General features: G+C 38.0%; 1 protein-coding gene across 6 annotated transcripts in view; it reads right to left on the reverse strand.

Annotated features, from left to right (window-relative positions):
- PHKB (phosphorylase kinase regulatory subunit beta) overlaps positions 1-24556 on the reverse strand; it is an 80089-nt gene that overhangs the window by 18529 nt on the left and 37004 nt on the right. For all 6 annotated transcript variants that reach the window (XM_055726812.1, XM_055726814.1, XM_055726818.1 and 3 more), the window contains 11 exons: positions 23807-24004; positions 22999-23056; positions 19301-19378; positions 17280-17438; positions 13051-13145; positions 5857-5912; positions 5561-5654; positions 3003-3086; positions 2434-2538; positions 1511-1593; positions 1338-1428 (listed from right to left, as the gene is read on the reverse strand). In XM_055726812.1, coding sequence (XP_055582787.1) covers positions 1338-1428; positions 1511-1593; positions 2434-2538; positions 3003-3086; positions 5561-5654; positions 5857-5912; positions 13051-13145; positions 17280-17438; positions 19301-19378; positions 22999-23056; positions 23807-24004 — 1101 coding nt within the window. The remainder of the gene's footprint in view (positions 1-1337; positions 1429-1510; positions 1594-2433; positions 2539-3002; positions 3087-5560; positions 5655-5856; positions 5913-13050; positions 13146-17279; positions 17439-19300; positions 19379-22998; positions 23057-23806; positions 24005-24556) is intronic.

Raw genomic sequence — 24556 nt, forward strand, 5'->3', positions numbered from 1 at the left:
CCCAAATCCTCCCCCAAAATGATCTGACAGCTGTGCCGTAAGATAGCGATTACAGTTAAACTGATGGAGAAAGCACACCGTATTCTCCCAGTAAACGCACTGACCACCAACATCTACCACTGGCCTTACAGCCAAACAAACATTTGTTTGCAGTTTTACCATGTACTCTTTTTAATGGAGAGCCGATAATCAACAGTCCGGTGACTGTCAACATCTTTAACACTTTAAAATTACTAATTACTTTTTTTTTTTTAAAAAAATAGAACCTTTCCAGAAGGTCATTGAGTACAGAAGGGGAAGTTCACTCCCTGATGACTGCAACAGTGTAATGCTTAAAATAAAGGACGCAAATAATGTGTCCTATTTTATATACGTGTGGTTGGAACTTGATGATCTTTAAGATCCCCTCCCACACAAACCACTCTATGATTCTATAAATTTGAGAAATTTCTTGCCTGATGATACATACGTTTCATCAAATGCAAGGCAAGGAAGTCACTGCAGTTAAATTAAAAAAACCCAAACAAACCACACCAACAAGCACTGTAGGCAAATGAGAGGTTTTGCATGGACACTAATGGCATTTGCTACACGCAAAGTCAATGGTAACAGGAGAGGCTACATGACCTACACGTGGCCAGTAGCAACACATAAATATTTGAAAGATTACAAGAATATCTTAAACCATTATAGCGATGACTATTTAATCATCAGCTGGGACAAACGACCCAGCTCTGCTACAAATTCATGATCTTCAACCGTGTCTTTGCTCTTTCTCTTACAAAAAGAAGCATTTTTCAATAGCTGTATACTAAGACTAACCGGCACATGTAAGTATCTAAAACCAGCACCTGACTCAGTAATTTTCACATTTTAATAAAGTGACATTCCTGCTTTAAGATTAAGTCAAACAGCAAAGATGTTAGAACCAGATGTTAGTTCTTTTAAGAAATTTAATATATGTGAAGGACCTTTCTTTCCCTGCCTCAATGAGATAATCAAAAGAAATCTCTCAACGCTTGACATTGTGGATTTATCCTTCAATGGTAATTTCACAAGATTGTGGAACAAAAAAAAAAACAACCAACAAAACTTTCTCCCTTCTGAAAATTCTCTATGAAGATTATAACTTTCAAAAGACTCATCAAAAGAAATTAAAACAAACCCATGTTTCTTTTGAGATAAACCAAAAACTGCACCAAATGTCTTGGGTCTTGACTCCTTAATTTGATGACACTACATAAAATACTTAGAAGTCACATGAAAAACAAAAGTAGTAAAAGTACACGTACCAATACTAGGAGGTAAGAACGCAATGTTCAGGAAAATCATCATACCTGTACTCTGTCGACATGAACTTTCACTCCTCCAACAATTCCCTTTCTAAAGGCTGCCAACATATCTAATATTGGATTGAATCTGCTCCCTCTGAAATTTGAAACAGAACTCCATTAATCTTGTAATTAGGTAAATACCACATGGCAAACGGTGCTTTTCTCTCTCTCTCTACCTTATATTGTCTTCACGGATAAGTACAACGAATAGCGGACGGCCGTGCATTTTCCAGTACTGCTTAATGAACTGCAGTGCGTTCTAGGGAAGAAATAATACCTTAGTCACACACACACACACACACAAACCCACCAGAAGACCCACCAGCACGTGCCAGAATACACAGTGCAAGATATGAGAAGAGCCATCTTAAAATAACAGCACCGAAAACCCCAACAGATTAATAAAACCTTAGCTAACGATTTCTTCAGCAAACACAGGTTGCTTTCAAGCACTGCTATTTCACAAGTTTTCTGAAAATACTTCTAGCACATATATTGGTCACAGACTGAACCGCCGGAGCGCGGTGTACTGAGCTACGTGTGATGACCCCGCAGGCACGCGTGGGAACCCAGGGCTTGAGCCACAGGCTGCCAGGGGGCAACAAGCTGTGCCGCCTCTGTGCGCTGGAAGTAGCTGCTCAGAAACTGGCAGCCTGGTGACAGGTAAGCTTTGCACTGCTGCCTGCCTTAAAAGTTAGGGAAGGAAGGTGATTCTTAATAGTTGTGCAAAGTCAAGTAATTTTTCCTCCAGGTAAAGGCCCTCCTATATTCCTTGAAAGCCAGTCTCGTTCTGCCTTTCAGCCAAGACCCTTTGTTTTCCCAAAGAAACAAACATGATAATTTGCTTGCCCCATGGCAGCATTCCAAACCACTTCTGGGTGAGTTTTTTTGTCAGACAGAGACACTCCCTAGAGCTCATACTGGGCTGACAGGATATTCATCTTAATACACTTTGCAGCATAGACGGCAAGCTTATTTATACGTTAGAAGAATACACACTACACAGTGTTCCCCTTTCAGTCTTCCATCTCATCAAACTTCAGTTTATTCTGCTACAGACTCTATTGTTGTCAGTTTCTCAAAGTTATAGATAAAATACCTTAATGTCATCAATCAACATCATAACGTCCTGAGACATGTAGAAATCACTTAGATCAAAAATGATCGAGTAGCAAACTACAGTCTTTCCTAGTATTCGATAAATCTGTTGAGAGAGAAAGCTTCGGTTAATCTTCAAAATACCTGAAGCATGAAAGTAGCTAAAAAGAAAGGTCTTTTGAAACTATTGAAGTAATAATCAATGCAGAACAGCTGAATTAATAAAAAGCAGAGTACCTATAATTAGATATGTTGGGTTTATCTTAAATACTTTTTTTTTTAGGTATGCAGATCTACATTCTATTTCCCCTAAAGCTGTTCACTTCATCACCACTCAGCCTGTTTTGGCCAAGTGTTACCGTAATTGGATGTCCAGGAAACATGAGAGTTTAATAGTAAGACAGAACATGCACATTTGTAATAGCGTAACACATTACAGGGACTTTAAAATAAGATATATGCGTAAAATCAGATTACATTTCAATTCTGTTTAAAATCATACAGAGCCCAACTCAATGTTTTTCTGAAATACACATCAATAACAATAATACAAAAATGTCCTGCAACAACCTTTGATGTTCCAAGGCATCCGATAGGCCTGTCCGGTCTTCCAGATAATCCGAGTTTGTCATTGACCCCCAAATGGAAGTACGCCTGCGAGAAAGAATCAAGCAAACTGAGGAGAACCTAGATAAAAGCCTTCCTTGTGCACTCCGCTTTACGCTCGATAGCTTTTTATTGCTGTCAGCTTGGGGCCTTCCTGATATTGCCTATGTTTCCTCATTAAGACAAATAACTACTTAAAAAAAGAAAAATAACACGTTACCTACATCACCTGTTCATCCAGACTAGACAACTGTATTTAAGTGGGACGGGGACGCAGACATCAAAACACTAACAGCTTTGAATACCCCATCTACACATAACAAACCCAAAAGGATAGTGAACCCCTTTTTGCAGTAGGTAATGGAGACTAAAAGAATGGCAGTAGGCATCGTAATTTGACACTAGAAGGACCTTCATTCTGCTATAATGTAAGACATAAAACGTTTTCTTAACAAAAATATTTGCTTTATCTTGAGACCTCGTGTTCTACAGCTGCTAAAGCAGCCTCATCTGCTGTAACAGCTTTCCAACTTGATCTGTTACAGTCAGAACCTCAGTTCAGATTCAGCACCAGAGCACCTGAACAAAAGTACAGTTTCATGTGAGTCCAGCTGCTCCAAGCAGGTTTTTTTGCATTAAAATGCCCTTCAGTTCTGGAAAATTAAAGTTGCTAGTAGCAAGGAACGGCTGTGAAAGCAGACTGGACTGTTGGGTTGATTTATGAGAGTGAACCAAACTAGAGCGATCTTTCACACCATCTGCTTCTGTGTTCTGTTTTTAGTCTACGCCTATGGAGTATTCTGCTATTATCTTGTATAAATGTAGTAGAAGTATAGTACTATAGTGCTTTTTCCTATATATTGCATGCATCTTGTTCCATTTTCTTGTTTTCCTTTTCTTCCTTTTTTCATTCCGTGCCATGCCCCGGAACCACTTTGTGGACCCCTTCCCACGGCCCCCAGTCCTACTCTCAGCCCTTGATTTTCCTGAATCAATTCCTTCCCCTCAGCCATTTGTTTCTTTTTACATGACTGTTTTGGACACATGCCTGTTTATGAGCCCAGAGGTTTAAACTGTTGTCACGTGCCACCAGACCAATTCAAAAGCTTCTAATTAAATGTCATACTTCTGAGAATTGACAGCATCGGAACAGCAAATATTGAGATCCATGATCTCTATGGATCAATACTCTTTTCCCCAAAATAGAAACCGCATGAGCTTCCCCACCCCACAAAGGATGACAACTACTACCAGGGCTTCCTTGCTTATTTGCTTTTTGGTTTGTGTTGGGCTTTTGCACAAACCCGGGGATTAAACCTCAGTTCTCATAATGCCCCAAACATTTTCATTTCTTCAGCTTCACAGCTACAGCACAACTTTTTCTAGAAGCCCACTGTTTTGCCTCAGACAACTTCATGTTTTCATGACATTCCTTTAAAAGAAAATTTTGAGGAGGCAGATGTACCTATTCACCATGAGTATAAAGAAAATGTCAGAATTACCAAATGTCTCACCAGCTTTGGAAAAATAATCCCTAATACAGAAATTGTCACAGCTAGGAATTTAACTGATAATTAATAAAATTAATGCAACTTTCATTTTCTTCATTGTACGAATTAAAAATTAATAAAACTTAATGAAGGTGTCATCTTTTTGTCAGGGAGGCCAAAGAAACAATGGACAACAGCAGCGGGTAGCTTGAAGCACGTCTTCAGCGTAGCCAAAGCGCTAAGGATATAGTACTAAAAATGACTGAACAACGAACAGGATGCTGAAGCAGACCAGTATGGCCCGCAGACCATTCCTCTTCGGCTGCTGGCCTCCCGTGGCATTGACAGCTACCTAAACAGCTGCACCTAAGCCAGCATCAGCCGTGAGGCTCAGTACGGGCCAAGGCTTTTCAGTGAAAGGCTGGGGCACTCCCCGCGGAGCTACCTGCCTCTACAGCAACAGGGAACCCGAAGCCTTCACAGAGGACAATGAGGCCACTGAAGATGTCTGTCGTCCCAGTAATTTTTGACCACAGATTTTGAAATGTGCTGAGTTAAAGGGGTGTTTAAACACCAGCCTTCCTGGGTATAATTGACCCAAAGGACTTCTAAAAAAAAAAAAAAAACGTTACAGAAGGGGCTGCGCTATGAAATACGATGGATGGTTTATGCCTATTGCCTTAGTCCACTTCTTTGACTATTGCACATTTGTTTGTTTCTCCATCCAGATTCATTTAGTCTACTGTGCTATTACTAAAAATGTATTATTCATTCAGTATTCTTTGAAAGTGACTCAAGTCATAAGCCTAATTAGCTTAACACAGAACACCTGGGCTTCAGTGTTTCACGGAAAGTTGTAGCTAGGCATGTGTCACTGCCCAGCGTCAGCATATCCTGCAACCAAATTAGAATAACACAAAAAGGTAGGTAACAAGCCAAATGAGATACAAATCTAATAGCTTGATATAAATTCCTATTGTTACAAAAGAAATATATAGATAGGTAAATAATTTTAGATGCAGAATTCCTTACTTTGACAAGTTCTTTTTGAGCCCATATCTGAATTGGTTCCACCTGCTGCGGGGTCTGAGTTTGGATTCCATAAGTATTCAGAAACACTTGTAGGCTACAAATGAAATAATGACAAATTTAACGACAAACCACAGAACAGTTAGCTTGAACAGGTATCCTGGCAGCAGAGACACAAGCAGCAGTATTATATTCTACGCTTCCTTGAATACCTTCAGCAAATTTAAGATGTCTATTGTTCAACGCTTCCCTAATAATACACATTCTTTACAAAAGCAATTCTTAATAAAATTACTTACCGCTGACTTTCTGCTATGAGGGCCACATGTACTACCAAATCATTTTCTAAAGGACCCTAGAAAATAATGAAAAAATATTTATTAGCATTGCTAATTATATATTTTGTTAGATAGAGCATGAATAGTGAAGTGACTGTTTAAACAATTAATGAGTATGACAGACATCACTGCCTGCATTGCTTTTTCTTACTGTGCGAACAAACCAAAAGAACACTGGATGAAAACTTGTAAATCTCAAAACTCTGGGAAGATGTTCCTGTCAGTAATAGCCAGCAAGATGCATTCTGGAGAATTAATAAAAAATAGGTTTCTGGGAATCACTTCCACTGTTCGGTTTGTTCATTTTTTTTAGGGTTTTTTTTTCTTCAATTTTAAAAAAAAAGTTGGAAAAAAAATTTGCTTCATACAAAAATACAGAATTTATACAATCAGTGTATTTCTTTTATGCCTGATACGACATAATGTTTTGATACACGTTTTTGTAAAAAGTGAAATAACCCAGTTATTTGGGTAACCTTTGTTAAATATTAACTTCAAAATAATGAACTGCTTTCAACCCTTTACTCTGAAATATTTCAATCAGCTACTTTTTACAGGTATATGAAAGATACGTTACGTTTTACAGGAGACAGAAACATTCCCTTCCATTATTTGTAACACAGATACTTCCTGTTTGAAATAAATACTAGTATTTTACATCAGGAATCCACGCAAATAGGAATGAATCCTAACAAGGTGGGTGAAATCTTGGTGTGACTGCACTCCCTAGTTCTTGCAATGGCAATTCGCCTTGCCTTTCACTGGCAGCATGCATCACTAGCTAAAAACCAAGATGTCAGTTATTCCTTGCTCATGTCTTCTCTACCATTCAATGACTGCAAAATCAACAGAACTAAAAGCAGCATATGTTTGCATTCCCAAAATGCTTTTTGTCTACTTTTGTCTAGAAATCACCAGAACGTGAATGACAAAAGTTAAACACGTCTTCTATCAACTGACTATATAAAAATACAGTGTTTTCTGTGACAACGGATGGATAGACATTGATAGAATAAAAAGTTCAGAGTGAACGCTTGCTTGTTCAGGCATCTGTGAGCCTTGGTATCAAGTTAGAGCTGATGGGTTTCCAGAAGGTCTTGAGAACATTCTCCCGAAAGCCTATCAGCACTGCATTTCTGCTAAAAATCTTTTGAGTTTTTGCCACATGAAATAAGTTCGTGACAAAAGTACATGCACAAAGAGACCAGACTGAGAAGTCAAAAAGTTCAAGTGACATTAAAAGATCTTCCTCCTCAGAACAAGGTGATCATGCTTTCAATTGCATCTATACAAACAGTAAGAAAACTCAAACCAATTCTCTACTGTAGTCAGTGCATTATGTTTATAAAACAAAAAGCAAAGACACCCCCATCCCAAAAACGTAAGAGCCCTCTCCAAGACTGCGCTGATTTCTAGACAGCCTGTGATCTAACTTGCGGAGTGGCCTTCAAGTTAAGGCTTAATTATTACTGTGTTAATGGTGAACTGAGTGGTACTGTGTAACCACAGGCTGCAAACCATACATAAATCTGCGCAAACAGCATCTTCACTGAAGTACTTCCTTCTCCGATACCGGTACTAACGCCTCTCGTACATAAACGTACCCAACGACGCTGGCTCATTTATGGCAGGCAGTAAGTGGTGGTTCTAACATGGGCCATAACTAAGCAAATGCATCTGCAGCGCCACTGGCACAACACAAAAACCTGTGTGAAAAAATAGCTAGGCTTTCGAAAGTCCTGTGGAAAAATGTAACTGTGATTGCTGGGCGGCTACAGCATCGCTCTAACATTGAACAGAAAGTTACTTTCATTGTCACTTAACATGTCAAGGGGCTGGAGGATCACAAGTCGTGGTCTAGGGAAACACAGATCAACATAATAGATACAACACTACTCCTGAAGAAGTGTGTCACCCTTTCCAGTAACGATAGCAATATATAGCACTTGCTATATAAGAAATGCGTAAAAGCATTAAACTCCTACATGTCCCGCTACATAAATCTTGCAGTTAAAAGTTCCATTTTAACGTCTTTGATTTCACATTTGTCTAATAGCGCAAGCTAAGGTGCTGTTCACACAACATCAATCACCGTCTCCCCAAGCCATGGCAACAGACACCCCCCTGCCTCGGTTCCTCTCCTGCCTTGCATTTTCACATTGGACAATGGGCTGAAGGATCTGTTTCAACTGTATTCTGTATGCTGTGCAAATGATAAATATACCCCAGCGTTTTCAGAAGACGAAGATAAAAGACAGATTAGTTGTTCTTAACAAGGTTATAAACTGCTGGAGGCAGGATAAAGGGAAAAATCCTCGACTCCATTCCCGGCACGAGCAGAGAAAGCAGCTCAACATTAGTCTTTAGCTGCACTCTCCCTGGACAGATGCTATCACTATATGCCTTTCCGCACACGCTCCCAGGAAATCTCAGAACTCTGAAAAAAATCCATTCATTCTGCACACATGAGAAAGTGGGCACAACAGTCAAGAGCACGGATTAAAATGTACCTCCTGGGCCTTCCAAGCGTACGGGGCGAGGTGAGGAAAACAGAAGTAGCACCAACAGAAGAAGTTGTACTTAACCCAACTAACCCACCTTGCTGCTACAAAACTACAACTGCATTGTTACAAACCACACCTGCTTCTAGAAGCGTCTAAATCCGGCTGAACAGTTTATGGTCAATACCACTATCTCACCAGACTTTTTCATTGCAATACCATATGGACACACACACGTGCCTTAAATTCTAAAATAACATTCAACAATTTTCGAATTGTGTCACCTGTGGTAGACAACTGTATTACAAGAAACGAAAGCAAGAGTGTGCTTATAATAAACATTACAAAACAAATAATCCAATACGATATATCTCTCTAAACCATCAAAATTAGACATGCTCTAATGCTAAATGTAATTTAGGTAGCTGAAAAATCTTAATGTATCTCAGTCTACCTACAATTAGAAATTTTAGTTCCTTCTTCACACGTTATCTACTTCCTTGAAAACAGAAAAAAATAAGCAGTCTATCATTTTGACTGTTCTCTTCCCAAGATCGATGGGCAGAACCTTAATTTCCAGTAACTTAAATCAAATCCCCACAAATGATCACTATGTCTACGAACCAAAACATTAAAAGACCACCGTCATCACATGCAGTCAGAATGTAATGAATTGCCACCCTATACATAGATTTCACGTTAACCCAGAATACAGAGCAGTCTGAGAATTTAGCAAGATTAACATTTTTTGTTAAATGCGAAACTAAATATAAGACGGCAGTAAATCAGCTTTCATACGCTCCAGTAAAATCCAAAACAAACCAGAAAATCTCCACCCCACTTCATTTCTCAAGTGTTATTGTTACTATACAGGCCCTCTTAGATGCTAAATTCTCCCAAAACAGAACACGACTGAAACTGTGTTATAAAACAATCCCTCCTGGATACGCAGGCAGTAAAAAGAAAGACTAAAACAAGCTGTTCTAAGGAATCCAGTTCTACAGTTATCCCCAATGAAACACAATTCCCTGCGTTATCTCCTTTCACTAAAGTAAACGGAGCATGGGTGATTCCGTTTTGGTTTTAACCCACGAATGGGCTTTAACCTGAAACGCTCCTGAGCATTTAGCATTACAAAGCAAGTTACCAGCGCAAAGGAGAACGGCTCTGCTGTTCCGCTGCCTTCTGCCTTGGAACACAGGGAATCCTGCTCCAGCGCCACGCTGGCATCTCCCCAAGAGGGGACATAGACAGATGTCTTCATGAAAGTGAAAAATAAGTTTTTTGGGGCATTAAATCAGGAGAGAAAACATCTCCTTTTAACTACACACAGATTAAATTAATATTTTAGTATTAGTGGCCATTAAGTTTTTACCATACTGCTCATTTGATTCTAGTTTTCTACGACAGAGACTGTCTTCTTTTATCACATTTTCTAGGTTGAGGGATGCATTCAAAGCTGTAGTTCCACAGTTATAGACAGCGTTTTCATAGCGACTTTGCCTTTGTAGGCCTGTATCGCCATCGCTTGCTTAAATCTACACAATTATGTGGGCATCAGACATACTTTTGTACTGGCACCGAAGCCACAACTAAACCGAATTAATCACATTTTTCAGTGGCAAATGTTTATAGAGATTATAGTCAATGCAATCAAAGCACGAAAATATGCCCACATGGAAAATGCATTTATCTAAGAAGTATTTCCTCAGCACAAGGCTTCAAATAAAAATTTTAAAGGCCTTCTCTTTGGTACATCACCTTCCAAAACACTGTATCTTGACAAACTTTATATACATAGGCATCTGAAGTTTTTACATATCCTTGTTTATTCCTTACAGGAATGAAATCTAAAAGTAGTAATATTTTTCTGTTCAACTTAACTGAATCGTTCTTTAGCTATACGGAAAAGAGAAGAGAAAGAGAAGAAATTGGTTTTGATTTCCGAAGACATAATTGTAGATGTACTGTATTCTCAGTGTGCACTTTATTTTTAGTCATCTTCCTAGCACTTCAAGGCAAATACTAAATACCGAGTTCTCCTAAATTATGCCATTTTAATCTAATTGAGCTAATCAAATATTCAGACAAACTGTTTAAGCAAATTTAAAATGTGGATCGAAAACAGTCAAGGTCAAGACTCTCAGCTGGAACTCGAAGTGTGCTGACTTCAACTGCACGCCTCACGCTGACGCCCCTGCCTCTGCCCTTCCTTCTTTAACCTTCTCTTACCGACGACCGATGTGAACTAACATCTGTATCAACAAACTTTTGCCCTAATACTACTGTAACAGTAAAACGACACGAAATACAGCAGCGCCTGTTTCAGTACGAACAATCCCGATGGAAACCCACACGCGCCCGGTTCGCACCGCAGGGCCGCTGACCATTCCGGTCACCACTTACACGTTGCTGCTCAGAGCCTACAGCGACAAAGGCCTGACACCACAGTCTAGAATTCCCACTAATTCAGATGTGCTTCTCTTCCTTCTACCCCACGCCGAGAAGCACGTGCAGTATCTCGGATAGCTGCTATAGCTTTGCTTACACAGCAAAGAAAAGCAGGCACAGTCAGCTGCAGCAAAGCACCACCGTCACGGGGAAGAACAAAGGTGTAAGCGGACCCAGGCAAGCCCGGAGCTTGCCTCTCTCTTCATTTATTTACCCTTCCACATATTGCCGCTGAACAACAAACAACCCATCTCACAACCTCTTGCATACAAAAGGACATGCACAACTACAGGAACTGCTAAACGTATCGATCTAAGTTAGATTTCTGTAAAGATTTTTAGGTTTAAGAACAACAACAACAACAAAGTAATCTTATCCTCTCTTGATTTCTAGCTTTGAAACACAACACTGATCTTGTTCATCAGAACATGCTCAAGGACCACGCTGGGAAGGCGTTCTCTTTCTCTTACCCTGACAACAAAAGCATTACTTATCCCAAATATGGGAAATTTCTGCCAAGGGTTTAGCAAATTTAAGCAAGTAAAGACAGCATCTAAAGGGAGAGATCAACACGCATGAGTTCCACCAAGTTGTCCCAGAAGAGCACAATTGCTCTTTCAGATAATTCTAGCTAGACAACTGTTGAGCGCTGGAAGACCATGACGACTGCATAAGCACTTGAGAATGACAAACCATCTAGTCTGGTTTCATTTCTAACAATGACAAAGCTTTTTTTTTCTTTTTCTTTTTCTTTCTTATCACTTGCAGATAAAGCAAAATATTGAAATGTTTAAGTTATTTCAAATTCTTTCAACACTGTTGAGGTTTTAGAGTCCTCATTTCATTCCTGAATTTTACCAGGCAACTGCATTTTACAAATTAAGTTCTTTATTGACCCACAGAGTGACACTGAAGGAGTCAGTTATGAGAAAATAAATTATTGCTGCATTATTTATGATCTCTTTTGGGAGACTCTCAGGGCAGAGGCTATTTCTCTCTGAAGACCTGGGAATTCCCTGTCATATAATGGGTACTCCACAAAACTGTAAAAATGCTTTTCTAGTAAAACATTTCCCAGTGAGTCATGCAGTGTCTTTAGAACAACCCATCTTCTTCAAAGTGTTCATCTGTGGCATGTCAAGTCATTGGTTTCAAGAACCAAAGAAAAAAGCCAATTTGATGGGCTGCACGCAGCACTGACTCGCTACGGGCTGCTTCTAACGGCACTCGTAAAGGGGCACGGGGCTGCAGCAGCTCGCAATTTCTGCAGCATTCATAATCCCATGATGTAAGAACAAAGAAACTGGGAACAAATAAAGCCACTGAGCTTTCATTATCTCATGTGCCCATGGCAGAGGTGCTGCACCCTGAACAATGAAAGTCTCATTGTGAATGAGACAATACCCAGGCACTCGGATTACCGCGGTAACCAGAAATAATAGGAGACAGGTTTCAAGCAGCATTTGGATAGAACAAGGAAAAACATTGTTCACTTCTGATCTTGGAATAAACCTTAAGATAAATGCTTCCTACTTCATGCCTCAATAACACATCTACAATGCTGAACACGGAACTTACCAAACACATATTCCTTTTACCAAGAAATAAAAAGGTCTCAGCTAAACATTTCCATACCTAAAATTCTTACCTCCTTAATAAAAAAAAGTCCCCTACCTACAGGCCGTGTTTCTGTCTTGTTATCCTATCTACTGCAGATTTGAATTACGATGTTTCAAGCACTCCCCATCCCTGAGCGCTCATTCCTGCTGTGCATTTAAGCCAAATACAGGAGCTCATGTACCCACCACACTCTAAAAAAGAACCTTAGGAGCTCTAAATACAAAAGACATTAATATATTGAAATGGTAATTATTTGGAAAGAACTAGAACAAGCCTGCTTTTTGCTTGCCTTCCTGACATATCTTACAACTCAAAGAAACATACCTATCTATTATGAGCTATTTAAACTTACATTTTATGTATCTTTTTGATTGCACCACTTAGTATGAAGGCAAACGTGCACCACTTTCCCAAAACCGCAGATGTTATAATCTCCCATTTAAAAGTAATCCTCCATCAACCAAGCAAATGTACATACACTTAAGATTTCCCTAGCGTTTAAACTGGAATACTAGGAAGCCATATATAACACATAGATAACAAATTTTCAGTAAAAATATTTTAACGCTAAGCTTATGCTTACCTGATTTGAAAATCTCATGCTAACATTCCGCTGATCTTGTGGAGGTACGTAACGTCCAATAGGGTCAATATCTTTAGGGCTTACTAATTTGTCAGCTGAAAGTAAACAACAATATATAAAAATACTGAATGACTTGAGTACTTTCTGCAGCTTTTGTTAAGGAGGCATGTGAATGTATTTTACGCAGTCGGTTCTGCTGCTATAATCTTTGTTTCAGATCAATGATTTGCCGATCTAAAGGATGTTCTTAATTTTAAAACTGACTCAAACATCACTCTTGCTACAGCTGATTATAATACTATAGTATACAAAAACAATCTTTTATTTTTTCAGAGAGATGTGTTAGAAAAATATAGGCAGACAACAAATTCCACAACAACCAAGTAATGTAAAAAGCCCTCAAGCCACAACCATGGAATTATTCTGGAGCTTTAACTAGAGACTCAATGGTTGCCATCAAAATTTTCTTAGCTTTGAAGAAAAGCAGACAGCCTCTATATCAAGGTAATCACACAACTATAAACCTGAAAGGGACAAGGGATATCAAAGATACCTCTCACTAGGATAGCTCAAGAAGAAATAGTAAAAAAAACCAATTAAAAATATTTGAAACCTAGCAATTTCTACCTGGAGCTTTTTTACATGTATTAAAAAAAAACCACCAAACAAAAAACCCAAAAAAACAAACCACAAGGCAACAAACCTAAAATTCCATTATTTTAAAGTTCTCCTGAAAAAAATTAAGTACTCCAACAAAAGTACACTATGAAAAAGTTTCAACAAATGGCTTGATTAAAGATTCACAATCTACTGTGAGCTATTATGCCCTGCAAAGAAGCATTTTCATATCAAAATGACATTTTGACATGAATCTGTCCAATCTTTAATTTCTGCTACAGGGGAGGTCACAGTGAATTTTCATTTCTCCTATATACAAGTCAAGAATTTTGCACATATTCTTAAAAAGCTCTATACTCTAGGAAATCAGCTATTAATCTAAAGGAGAAACAACTCACGACCTCATTAGCTGAATTCAGCTACAACAGAAAACCAACGCTGTCTTGACAAGAAAAAATGTTTCTGAATACTACACTGTGTAGTAAATTAAGACAGCAGTTTATAAACTCAAAACGTGTCCTGGCTCAAGCTTAACAGTGTTAGGAAAGAAGAGAGAGCAGAATAGACGGTGCAGTGGGAAGAAAAGGCATGGGCAGACAAGGACGGACGTGGCTGGGCAGTTCACCGAGGAAGCCTGGAAGGAGCCCGCTGCTGCCGGGAGCTCGGCCAGCCACGGTCAGCTACTACAGCCTGAGACCGTCTCCTGTCCCCTGCCTTCTGTTGAGGGAATGCTGCCGGCCTCCTGCCAGGAGGGGACCCTGCCGCCTGCTCTGCCCAGTCCTGCGGAGTCACGATCCACGTACAGGTGGTTATGTTAAAAAACAGAAAGCAAAGCTCGATGATGAAAAATTACCACAGCCTATTTCTTAATATACGGACACATGAGGTAACAAAACACATTTTAAGGAAATCAGTCATCTAAGCGCCAGTCCACATGGTCAGACTTCTTACGCTGGCTAAAGGCATGGAAGTTACTTAATTATTTGTGGTACTGTTGATGTTATAAAATTGATTAACCAAATGATTGCCAGATCAATGGACTCTGCCTCATCATTCTTAAAAGCAAGAGCAGTTTCCAGAATACATGTTCTATTTCCACTGTTTTTACATTGCTCAGTAATGAAAATAATTTTGTATTTAAAACAACTATACCAACAGACTAATATAAAATTAAGGTAACTTTCAATATCTACAGTTTCATTTAAAAGAAGAATCTCAGTGAATAATCATCACCATTATCGCAAATGCAAGTGTATCAGAATGCAGAAGCAGAGTTTTCTCTGGTAGCTCATTATTTGCATCAGCAACAGCTGACAATATTTAATCCATTTGGTCTATACTCTACAAAATACTGCAAAAAACTTTGTTTTGGGCAGCACTGAATCCACAGAGCAAGATACAAAAGTTACAAAGAAAAGCACAGGAAAGGAAGAGAGCTACTAAATGAAACGCTACGAGTGAACTCCCAGTTGTGCGACCCAGCTGAGCAGCCGGCATTCCTTTCACTTGCTTGAACACGCGGACTCTTCATACAGCCTTTACAAACCTCCTCAGCCAGAGCAAGAAAGAAATTCTATGAAAAACCGCATCATCGTCTGCAAAACGCCTGCTTTTATTCTTCATAAACAATTTCTTCAGTTGCATAGGCATCTGGTGATCTGCAACAGCGGCAGGCAAGACACCTACCTCCACTGCCTCCGCTGCTTAGAGCCTTTATAAGCAGCATCAAAATTGTGACTTCTCCGCTTCTGTTTGCCCCTCTGTGGGAGGCAGCGAGATGTATAAGAACTGACTCAGTTTCATGTTGCTGCATTTAGAAAAATTTGGACTGCAACAGGCAGACAGCAGGCCCACAGACAGAAGAATAATCTGAAAAGGTTATGTTGTATGCTCGCCTACACAACAGAAACAAGGAGGGTGAGCAAATACAAATTAATTGCTACCCTCGAGGCAACACAACAATTTCTGGAATGGATGATGACATGGGAAACCAGTCCCTTCCCAGAAATCAAAGTGTTTGGAGTCAGGTCTCGACTTAATTAGCAGCCACCAGCAAGCAAAGTGACACACACAAAAACTTTCACCAAGGAGAAAACTGTTACTCAGGGTAGGTTTTCATCCAGAAAGGAGCAAAGTTAAATGCACCGACTATAAATTAGCATGAATAAATGGAGTTCCTGATACAACAATCACCGGTGATAAGATTTAGCTTTGTGTAAAAATTTCCAGACCCTACTTGCAAAGACTATGAGAGAAAAGGAAAAAAAGTATTTTGAAAAAAGGAAGGGAGGAATGAGAAGTAATGCATACAGTGCAGAGAAAATTTAAAACAATAAAGGGAACAGTCACAAATGACAACATTTCAAAAAGACATTTAGCATAATTATTAACAAAAAAAGCGTGTAAGCGGTCAGCAAAAGAAAGAATTGGAACAAAAAAAAGTTAGGTTACTCACACCACATTTAGCAAACAATAATTAATTTATTTAACCAACATTCTGCAGGTGTAGAAATACACAAATATTAATACAAGATGAATACTAGCAGAATTACTGCAGTATTCCTGCACACACTATTGAGGATTACTTGGCTAATACTAAGAGATTAAATTAATTGTCTTTTCATTAAAGGTGAGATTGCCTGCATTTACTTTACAGTGTTGGCTAAAAAAGGAATTATGGAAGGAATACAGTGAAATCAAACAGGTGGAGCAGCAGACGGACTCTGTTCCTCCATACCTAAAGATATATCCACTGTTCTTGCCAAGGCCTGAATTTTTAAATTCCCCTTCAATGTTTCTCATTTTACTGCCACCAGCCTGTTTCCCTTTACAGTGTTCACCAAAAAGAAGTTTTTAGAACTCAGTCTATTGATTACCAGGTAAATGCTGAGCGTGTTAAAAATGAAGTAATGTATCTTCCTCCTAAAAGGAAGCGTAAAAAAAACAAAACCAAAAACAAACTGTAAAGACATTCCTGACTTAACTTTTTGCATGAGCCTTTGAATCCTCTCAAGTGAGACCAAGAGCTCATTTGTGACTGAAATGCACCGTAACGGCCTTCGATGGCCAGACTGTGACACACGCTTCCCAATGCTCATCTAGTCTCTTCTGTTTTAAAGAGCAGAAATTACAGACTGAAGAACACATTTTTATCTGAGACTGCAACTATTCAAAGTTTAAACTTGTCTTGCTTCAAGCAGTAAATCAATTGAATTAAATGCTATAGAATGCTTACAAATAGCTGCAGCTGACATAGTTAATCCAGAAGCTATCATGTTAATATATTTTGTCATGAAGAACAAATTAAGAGGGAAAGGCAAGAAAAAAAAAACGCAAGAGAAGCCTATGATGTTTAGAAGATTTTCAGTATTCTATGAAATATTCCAGTAAGCTTCATAGTATGCTACACGCAGCAGAAAGTTTTAACATAAAGAATAAAAAGCAATTTTTGCCTGTCACATATGTACTGAAGCAGAGAACACACGTGCCACCCATAGCCCATTCAAAACTCAAGCCAATGTGTTTTGTTCAGATTCAAGAACAATGTTAACAAGAAAACATCCTTCACTTCAGACAAGTAAAAACCTGGTAGAATTTCCTCAGCCTCTTACCCAGGAGTTGTGCAATGACGTAAACTGCCTGTCCCCACAAGAAAAACTTTCCATCGCATCCACTGTTACTGGGAAACCGTTTCTGACTGCCAGGGTTCTTCTTTTCCAGTTCAACAAAATCAGCGGGCACATAGTAATACTTGGGTACAACAGGATACCCTATGGAGTTTTAAAATAAGTACAGTAAATAAATACATTTCACTTCCCTTATTATTTGATTGTAGTCCCATAATAAAGCTGAAGCGGATTCAAAACAGGGGAAGTTACACCCTAGCAATAATGTGATTCAACAGAAATGCTGTTGTCACTCATTGCTGCCTCAAAGCCACAATCAGTACAAGAAACCCAGGGCAATATTAAATTACTTTATTTGTCACCAAACATTTCCACAGAATTTCTTCCCAGAACACACACTTCGCCTGTGCAGTGCCTTACTGTGCAAAAAAGAAAAAAATTACTATTTTTCACCTAAAGCAAAATACAGCACAGATAGCAAACCATAACCAACAGAAATGAAAGTTGCATCAGAGCGAAACACTTGGGGTGGTTTTCCCTGTACTTAATACCAGCTCAGCATCAGCCAACTTTTTAAAACACCTTGGCCAAAAGTAATCAAACATTTATTTAAACAAAAATTACAGTTTTGCAAGTATGAAAAAAAAATTTTAGCAAGCATTTTCATTTTGAAACATCATGAAACAAAATGGAATAACTTCTTCATTGGAAGATAGCATATCTCATATCTAGATTTCTGCCACAGGTATTACTGATCACTGTAGATTAATATCCTTTATTTCAACACTTTTTAAGTGGACAAGAGTCAGGAATTTAGAAACATAATTAAAAAAGACTGACCTAATTATATGCAACACAAAAGCAGATTAATATGCTCTCTACAAAATTAAATTTCACCTTAATTTGGATTAAAAAAACAGGTGATAAACAGAATACAGTTACACTGTCTGACTACTTGCTTAGACAAAAAAAAATTTATTACTGGCAGGAAGCTCAGAAAAACTGAAAAGTTATTAAGAGATAGAACCTTCAAACGGGTGAGGTATCCAAACACATCCAGAAATTTTAAGATTAGATAATAATGATGGCATTCACCAAGAGGAACCACAAGATTAATTCAGTGTTCATGGAACTTCACATATTCATTAATAACCAGAAAAAAGCAAGGATCAGCAAGGTCAGAAAATCTGCTATGTAATGAAAATTTCGTAAGGAAATGCTTCTGTTTCTTAACAGAAACTAGTTCAACAAATATTCTAATTTTAAAGAACAAAGTCTAAAATATTCAGCACCTACTTGTGTAACTGTAGCACAGATGTCAAGAACAGGTGACTGAAGATGCCATTTTAAAATTGGATTGTCAGTATATTGAAGCTTGTTACGATCTCAGGCCATTTTTTTCCCCTCCCACTCAACCTTTTGGTCTTTTTATTTTAACTGAATTTTGGACGGATGTGCCTGTAGGCCACCAACAGCCTTGTCTGCAGTTCCACCAGAATTCCGGAGTGCACAATTTAAGTAAGAGAGTGTTTATATTAGAATTAGCATGTTGCCACTTGCACTGCTCTAAGCTAGAAACAATTTCATATGCATATACCAAATTCTTTTTAAAATCCTGTGAAGTGACAATGAATGACACAAGTAATTCTCAGCTGTATCCAGGTGGAACATTGTTTGTAGTTAATATTGTCCTGCAAAGTCAAAGTGAATTTTGTAAATAACAAAGCACAGGCGAAGGAGGGGAGGACTGACTGCGTGCAGTGTAAGTTTGTGTCAGTAGCACTTTTCCAGATAACATTACTTTTATTATCACACTTTATGATGCAATGTATCTACGTGGAAGAGCTAATTTTAGTATTATAGATTTTGCCTTCAGGAGACATAGTGATATTATTACCTCTCCTTTGCTCTGACTGCAATATCCATTAATAGAAATGTCAGTATTTTAACAATTTCAGATCAATAAAAAGCTACCGTGTTTCAGAAGAATGAGTATCAGATTATACCTTCAGAGGTATGTTGAAGCAAAGGATCCAGAAGGTCCTGATATTCCTTTACTTGTGCAGGATTTCCTCTAAAAACTCCTAAAAACAACCAAACAACAATTGACTTAACAGAAGAAAAAACTTTTCTGTGAGCTTAATGTTCATAAAAGAAGAAAAAAAATAATCTACTGTTTATTTTTCAATGACGTAGCGCCTACACACTATACAGTTCATGAAAAGTAAGAGACTAAACTGTAGATCCTCACTTGCTGCTACAGGTAAATCTCACAGGGATCATGAATCAGCCACTCTCTTAAACTGGAATCGATGGCGGGTTACGTGGGACAGTAAAGCTGCGAACTCACAAAGGCTCAGGAACTGGGCACAACCAGCCCAGCTAGTTGTAAATAACTTCCTTAATCACAGCAGAAAGAAGCAGCACAGCTTGTGCGCCAGTGCGGAGACAGACTGGTCCTGAATTGCTAGGAGAGAGCTGCAAACTGATCTAGAAGTGTGTTGGCTAGAAATCCTAATAAATCAATACAAAAGGAATTTCAAGTAGTAAATTGAACAATTCCCCTCTGAAGATTTTTAGATCGAGTGTTTAAATCTGTAAGTTACGTAGGTATTTATATATATATATTCATATTACAGATGTGCAGAATTGCTGACACACCTTGAGATACTAAACAGAGCAGTCAACTCTTTATGGTGCTGCTTTTGGGAAGAAACTGGTAAGTCTGGGAATACCAGTACCTTAAATGTTCTTCTAGTAGAACTTGGTCATCTCAAAATGAATCTGATGAATATTAAGATGACCAATGTTCAGTTCATCAAAAGTTCTTAGGTGAAAATGCATATCAAAACCACCAAGAGCCTTCCTGTTCACCAAGGACCTTGACAAGTCACATTGATGTTTTAAAATAGAACATTTTTTAACATTTAAAGGCGAACAATTAGATGAAAACTTTTCATTGTACATTTTTCATTCATTTCTTTCCATAGTTTTCAGTTATCATATTCTTCCATATTGTTAAAAAGAGCTGTAATGTTTCCCTCCTTCCCTATCCTAGAAAATTACCATAATCCTCCACGTTCAACCAGAAATGTAAAAATGCTTTCAAAAATGCTATTCAAACATGTCATCCAAAAAAATAGCCATATTGATTCGTTTAGTTCAATCCTTTCCTACAGCTGCAGATGCCTATCTACTACCCAGAGAGTCCCAAACAATTTCATTTTGAGAAAAATCCCAACAGGAAAATTAGTAGTGAAGCAGCCTTTTTGTGCTCTTAAAAAGGGTGAATTCTGAAAGGCAAAAGAAAACCACAAACTTATCCACTGAGAACAAATATACCACAACAGCTTTAGTACAAGGAGTTTAGATATGTTTTTTGTTAAATATGTTTGTGTGTGTAAGGTATGTATTTATGTATATGTAGATGTATTTATGTGTATGACATGTTTAGTTATGTTGGGTTTTATGTTTAAGTTTAGATATGGCTTTTGTTATTTTTTGAGACTTTATATACGTATATCAATACATATATTTTAAAAAGTCACAAAATTGTATCTTTCATGTTATTTTAAGAATATCCAACAAGTTATCCTACTGAAAAGCCAGAGTGCAGTAGGAAGCTGGAGCGTGACTGCTGTGTGGATATTTCTCTTTCCATGACTCTTCTGTACTCTACCCAAACCCAAAGCTTGACAAGTGTCGTAACATTCTCAAATATTCCTGCGTATATACACAGGAAACGAAATCACTTGCCAAGAGAAACAACTGCACTGAAAGTTTGCACACAAAAAAAAGCGTGTTTAAGTAACACTGAACTATTTCAAAACATTTGAGCACAGCCCTGACACAAGAGCAATATGATACTCTGACTCTTTGTAATTTAGTTTTATTGGCAGATGCTGTAGAGGACAAAAAGATGCATTTATGTGATAATACAATTGCTTTTATAAATTATCTAGTGAAGATAACCGTTGGGTAATAATGACCATCACCCATGAGGGATAAAACAGTGTTCTTGATACTACTAGTAAATGCGTAGCTAATTCAGTAGTATCTACTTGCAGAACTGTTTTAACTCTCCGTATCTTACAATCCTAAAAAGCTGTCACTGACAAAACAGAAAAGTTGATCAGCTAATTAAGTTTGCCTTATAAAAGAAAACATAAGTAAATGTATAGTTACTTGAGTATGTTCTACTGACCTTTGAAAGAGAAAATGACAAAAGAATATTGCTGATGTGAACAACATCAGAGGAGTACGGACTATCACTTACAGGACTCCTTTTATTTAACGCAGCACTGCCCCACTGTTACACGGGTAACGACACCCAGCTAGCAGGAGTCGCCCAGATACTCGGTAGCTTGATACACTTTGCGGAAAAGGCTTTCCTTTGTACTCGGCAAGTGTGCGGGACGGGTAAGTAGGCTTTCAGCTGGAGCGCTATCCCCCATGCAGCAGCTTGAGGGCTTTTTCAGCATTTTCATTATAAAGAAGTTCAACTGTAATCCACTCCACCTATTTCATTGTATTTTTGCAGTTTAAGTCGCTCTGTATACGTTCCAAATTTTGCATTAAGGAAGCTTAAGGATTTGGAGATGTGCACACAAAATCTACCGAGAGAACTGGTCTATTTGATGAAATTGTGGTACAGGAAAAAAAATAATGACAGTATGTGCAAAATATGTTATTTTTTACTTTTTCTTTGTAATACAAAAAGAGTATCATTCTGCTGACTTCAGTTAAAGATGATTACCTTTCTTCTTCACAAAACTGCAAGTGGGCAGCATTAAATGTCAGTGCCTTTTGCCTCAGTTTTAGGCATCACTCTTTGAAAAACGTCAAGCATTCTTCCAGAAAAATCAGGTGTGAAACCTTATTACATCTTCAAACAAAATATTTTAATCTGTGGGTGGCCACAGAGGAGCCCAGGCAGATGGCAGATTTCTGTGCCTCTCACCATCTTTATTTGAAAACTACTCCACACACTAAAGGGAAAAAAAACCCAAAAAAACAGATGGCCAGGTTTTCATCCATTTACAGCTCTTTTTGAGGGTTGTAACCCTTACTCATTTTCTTATTCAGACTTCTGCTGTATGTGAATTTTAGCTTCCATCCTGAAATCATCCCACGAACTTTTTTGGTATGCTTCCTGCCTTCAAGAAAAGGTCTAGGTAGTGGGGTTGGTTTTTTTTGTTGTTGGGGTTTTTGTTTGTTTTTCTTTAAATCAGACTAACCGGCTATGTGGAAAAATGAGGTCAGGAAGCACAGGCATTTCAAAGAGATAGCAGATCTTTTCTTGTTCATTTTTTTCTCTCCTGAATTCTGTTTCAATTACCACAGAATATCCAACTTGAAAAGACCTGCTGCCAACATTCAGTTTGTCAATGTGTTCCCTCTTCTTTTTCTCTCATGTGCTGCTGCGAAGTTCTGATATACTGTGCAGGGACAATGCCACAGATTTAAGCTTGTAAAAAAACCGTATCAAGTTATATTCTAAAAAGTGTTCACATTAAAAATGCTGAAATAATGGAGGTTGACTGCTTGGGATTTTTAACCCATGAGACACACCTCTCGGTATGATATTTAGTCTCACTGCATTATGGTTTATTTTGGCAGGTCAGGAAAAAAATTTCTGGGTCTTTCTTCTAAGGGTTCATCTCTCTAATGCCTTCAAAGAACAGGAACGTAGAGCTGTACTTACCATCAATTATCATGAAAATAAAAAACAGAGGGAATTCACACTCAATGCCATCAAAAAGCTGAAAAGAAGAAAAATCAATCAGATATTTCATCGATTTGGTTTAAGGACATGTATGCAAATATCCTGTTGAATAATTTCAAAGCAACAAAAGACAAACATGAATGTAAGAACATTTTAGTACATCAGCTTTTCATTTAGATTACAGGTTCTTAATCCTATGGGCACTTTAACTGTGCCTTCACGTATGCTGTGGCTTATTCTCAAGCAGAATATTTATATAATCCACGTTTTATTTTCCACAGAGAAACTACTAGGGAGAAAAAAAAAATAAATTTTCATTTAGATAACCTTTACTGATAAATACTGTGGTCAAAAGCAAAACTATTTTCTATACGCTCAGACTGTAGTCAGCTGTGAAATTAAATAGAATGATAAATACCTTCCTTATTTGTTATGTGAAATCAACTGTACCCTAAAATGTAAATGCAAGCACATTCATTACAAAACGAATCAACGACTAACTTGCTGACTTAGCAATCTCTCAAAACTGCACATGCCAAATTACAAAATGCATCTCGTCACTTGAAGCAATTAGGAATCACTGTGCAATTCAAATTGCAAATACTGAGGGGTTTCAGGTTCTGTTTTATTTTGTTTTCCTGGGTGGGATTTTGGTTTGGGGTTTTGTGGGTTGGGTTGGCTTTTTTGGTTTGTTTCTGTGTTTTGGCCATTTGTTTGCTTTTCAAGTACTGCCTAAACATCTAAGAGAACCAAACTTTGTCCTTACCTAGGCTAGGTATTCCTTTACCTTAATTTCTGCTGGTTTATAATAACGTCGTGTTTTGTCCTCCAGGGCTGTTCCATACCCATCTCTCAGAAATCTTTTAAACCCGTATTTTCCTTTCAATTTTCTAATAATTTTATCTAATGTTTGACTGAACAAAACCTCATCATCCAAAGCAAATGCAGGGTAACTAAGACAGGGCAAAAGAGCTGCATCGGTGTTCTGTAGAAGGAGAGGAGAAAAAGCACATCACAAACTTAATTAGATCCCTGACAATTATCTGATGCACAAAACCTGTTCAACTTACTAAGTGAAATATACATTTGGAACATTATCTTACCTTTTATCAAAATCATAGTCCTAATATATTAAAAAAGTGTGTAAAATAAGGCTTCTAAAGATGTTTAAGTATAAACTACAAACAAAATATTTGGATATACGATTTAAAAGAGAACCCATTTGACTCTGAATCTGACCCACTTTACAGTTGATAATCTGCAGGGATAAGTGAATACATTCCAGAACTTTGTGTCTTAGAAACAAAAAATATCCTCCAGGTTATTCCTGGAGCAAACACAAACATTTGGGTATCCTATGCTCAAAAAGAATCACATTTTATAAAGGTGCAACGCTGAGAAGTAACTATGATTAAAAAAATCATTTCTCAAAAGCGTTTTCAGCAGTATTCTTCAGGTGCTGTAACAAACAATCCTATGGGATTTACAATTAAGGTGATAAGGAATAATTTAAGGAAAAAAATGTAAGTAGCATTTG

Source organism: Falco cherrug, chromosome 14 (assembly GCF_023634085.1).
Source record: "Falco cherrug isolate bFalChe1 chromosome 14, bFalChe1.pri, whole genome shotgun sequence".
Lineage (NCBI taxonomy): Eukaryota > Metazoa > Chordata > Aves > Falconiformes > Falconidae > Falco > Falco cherrug.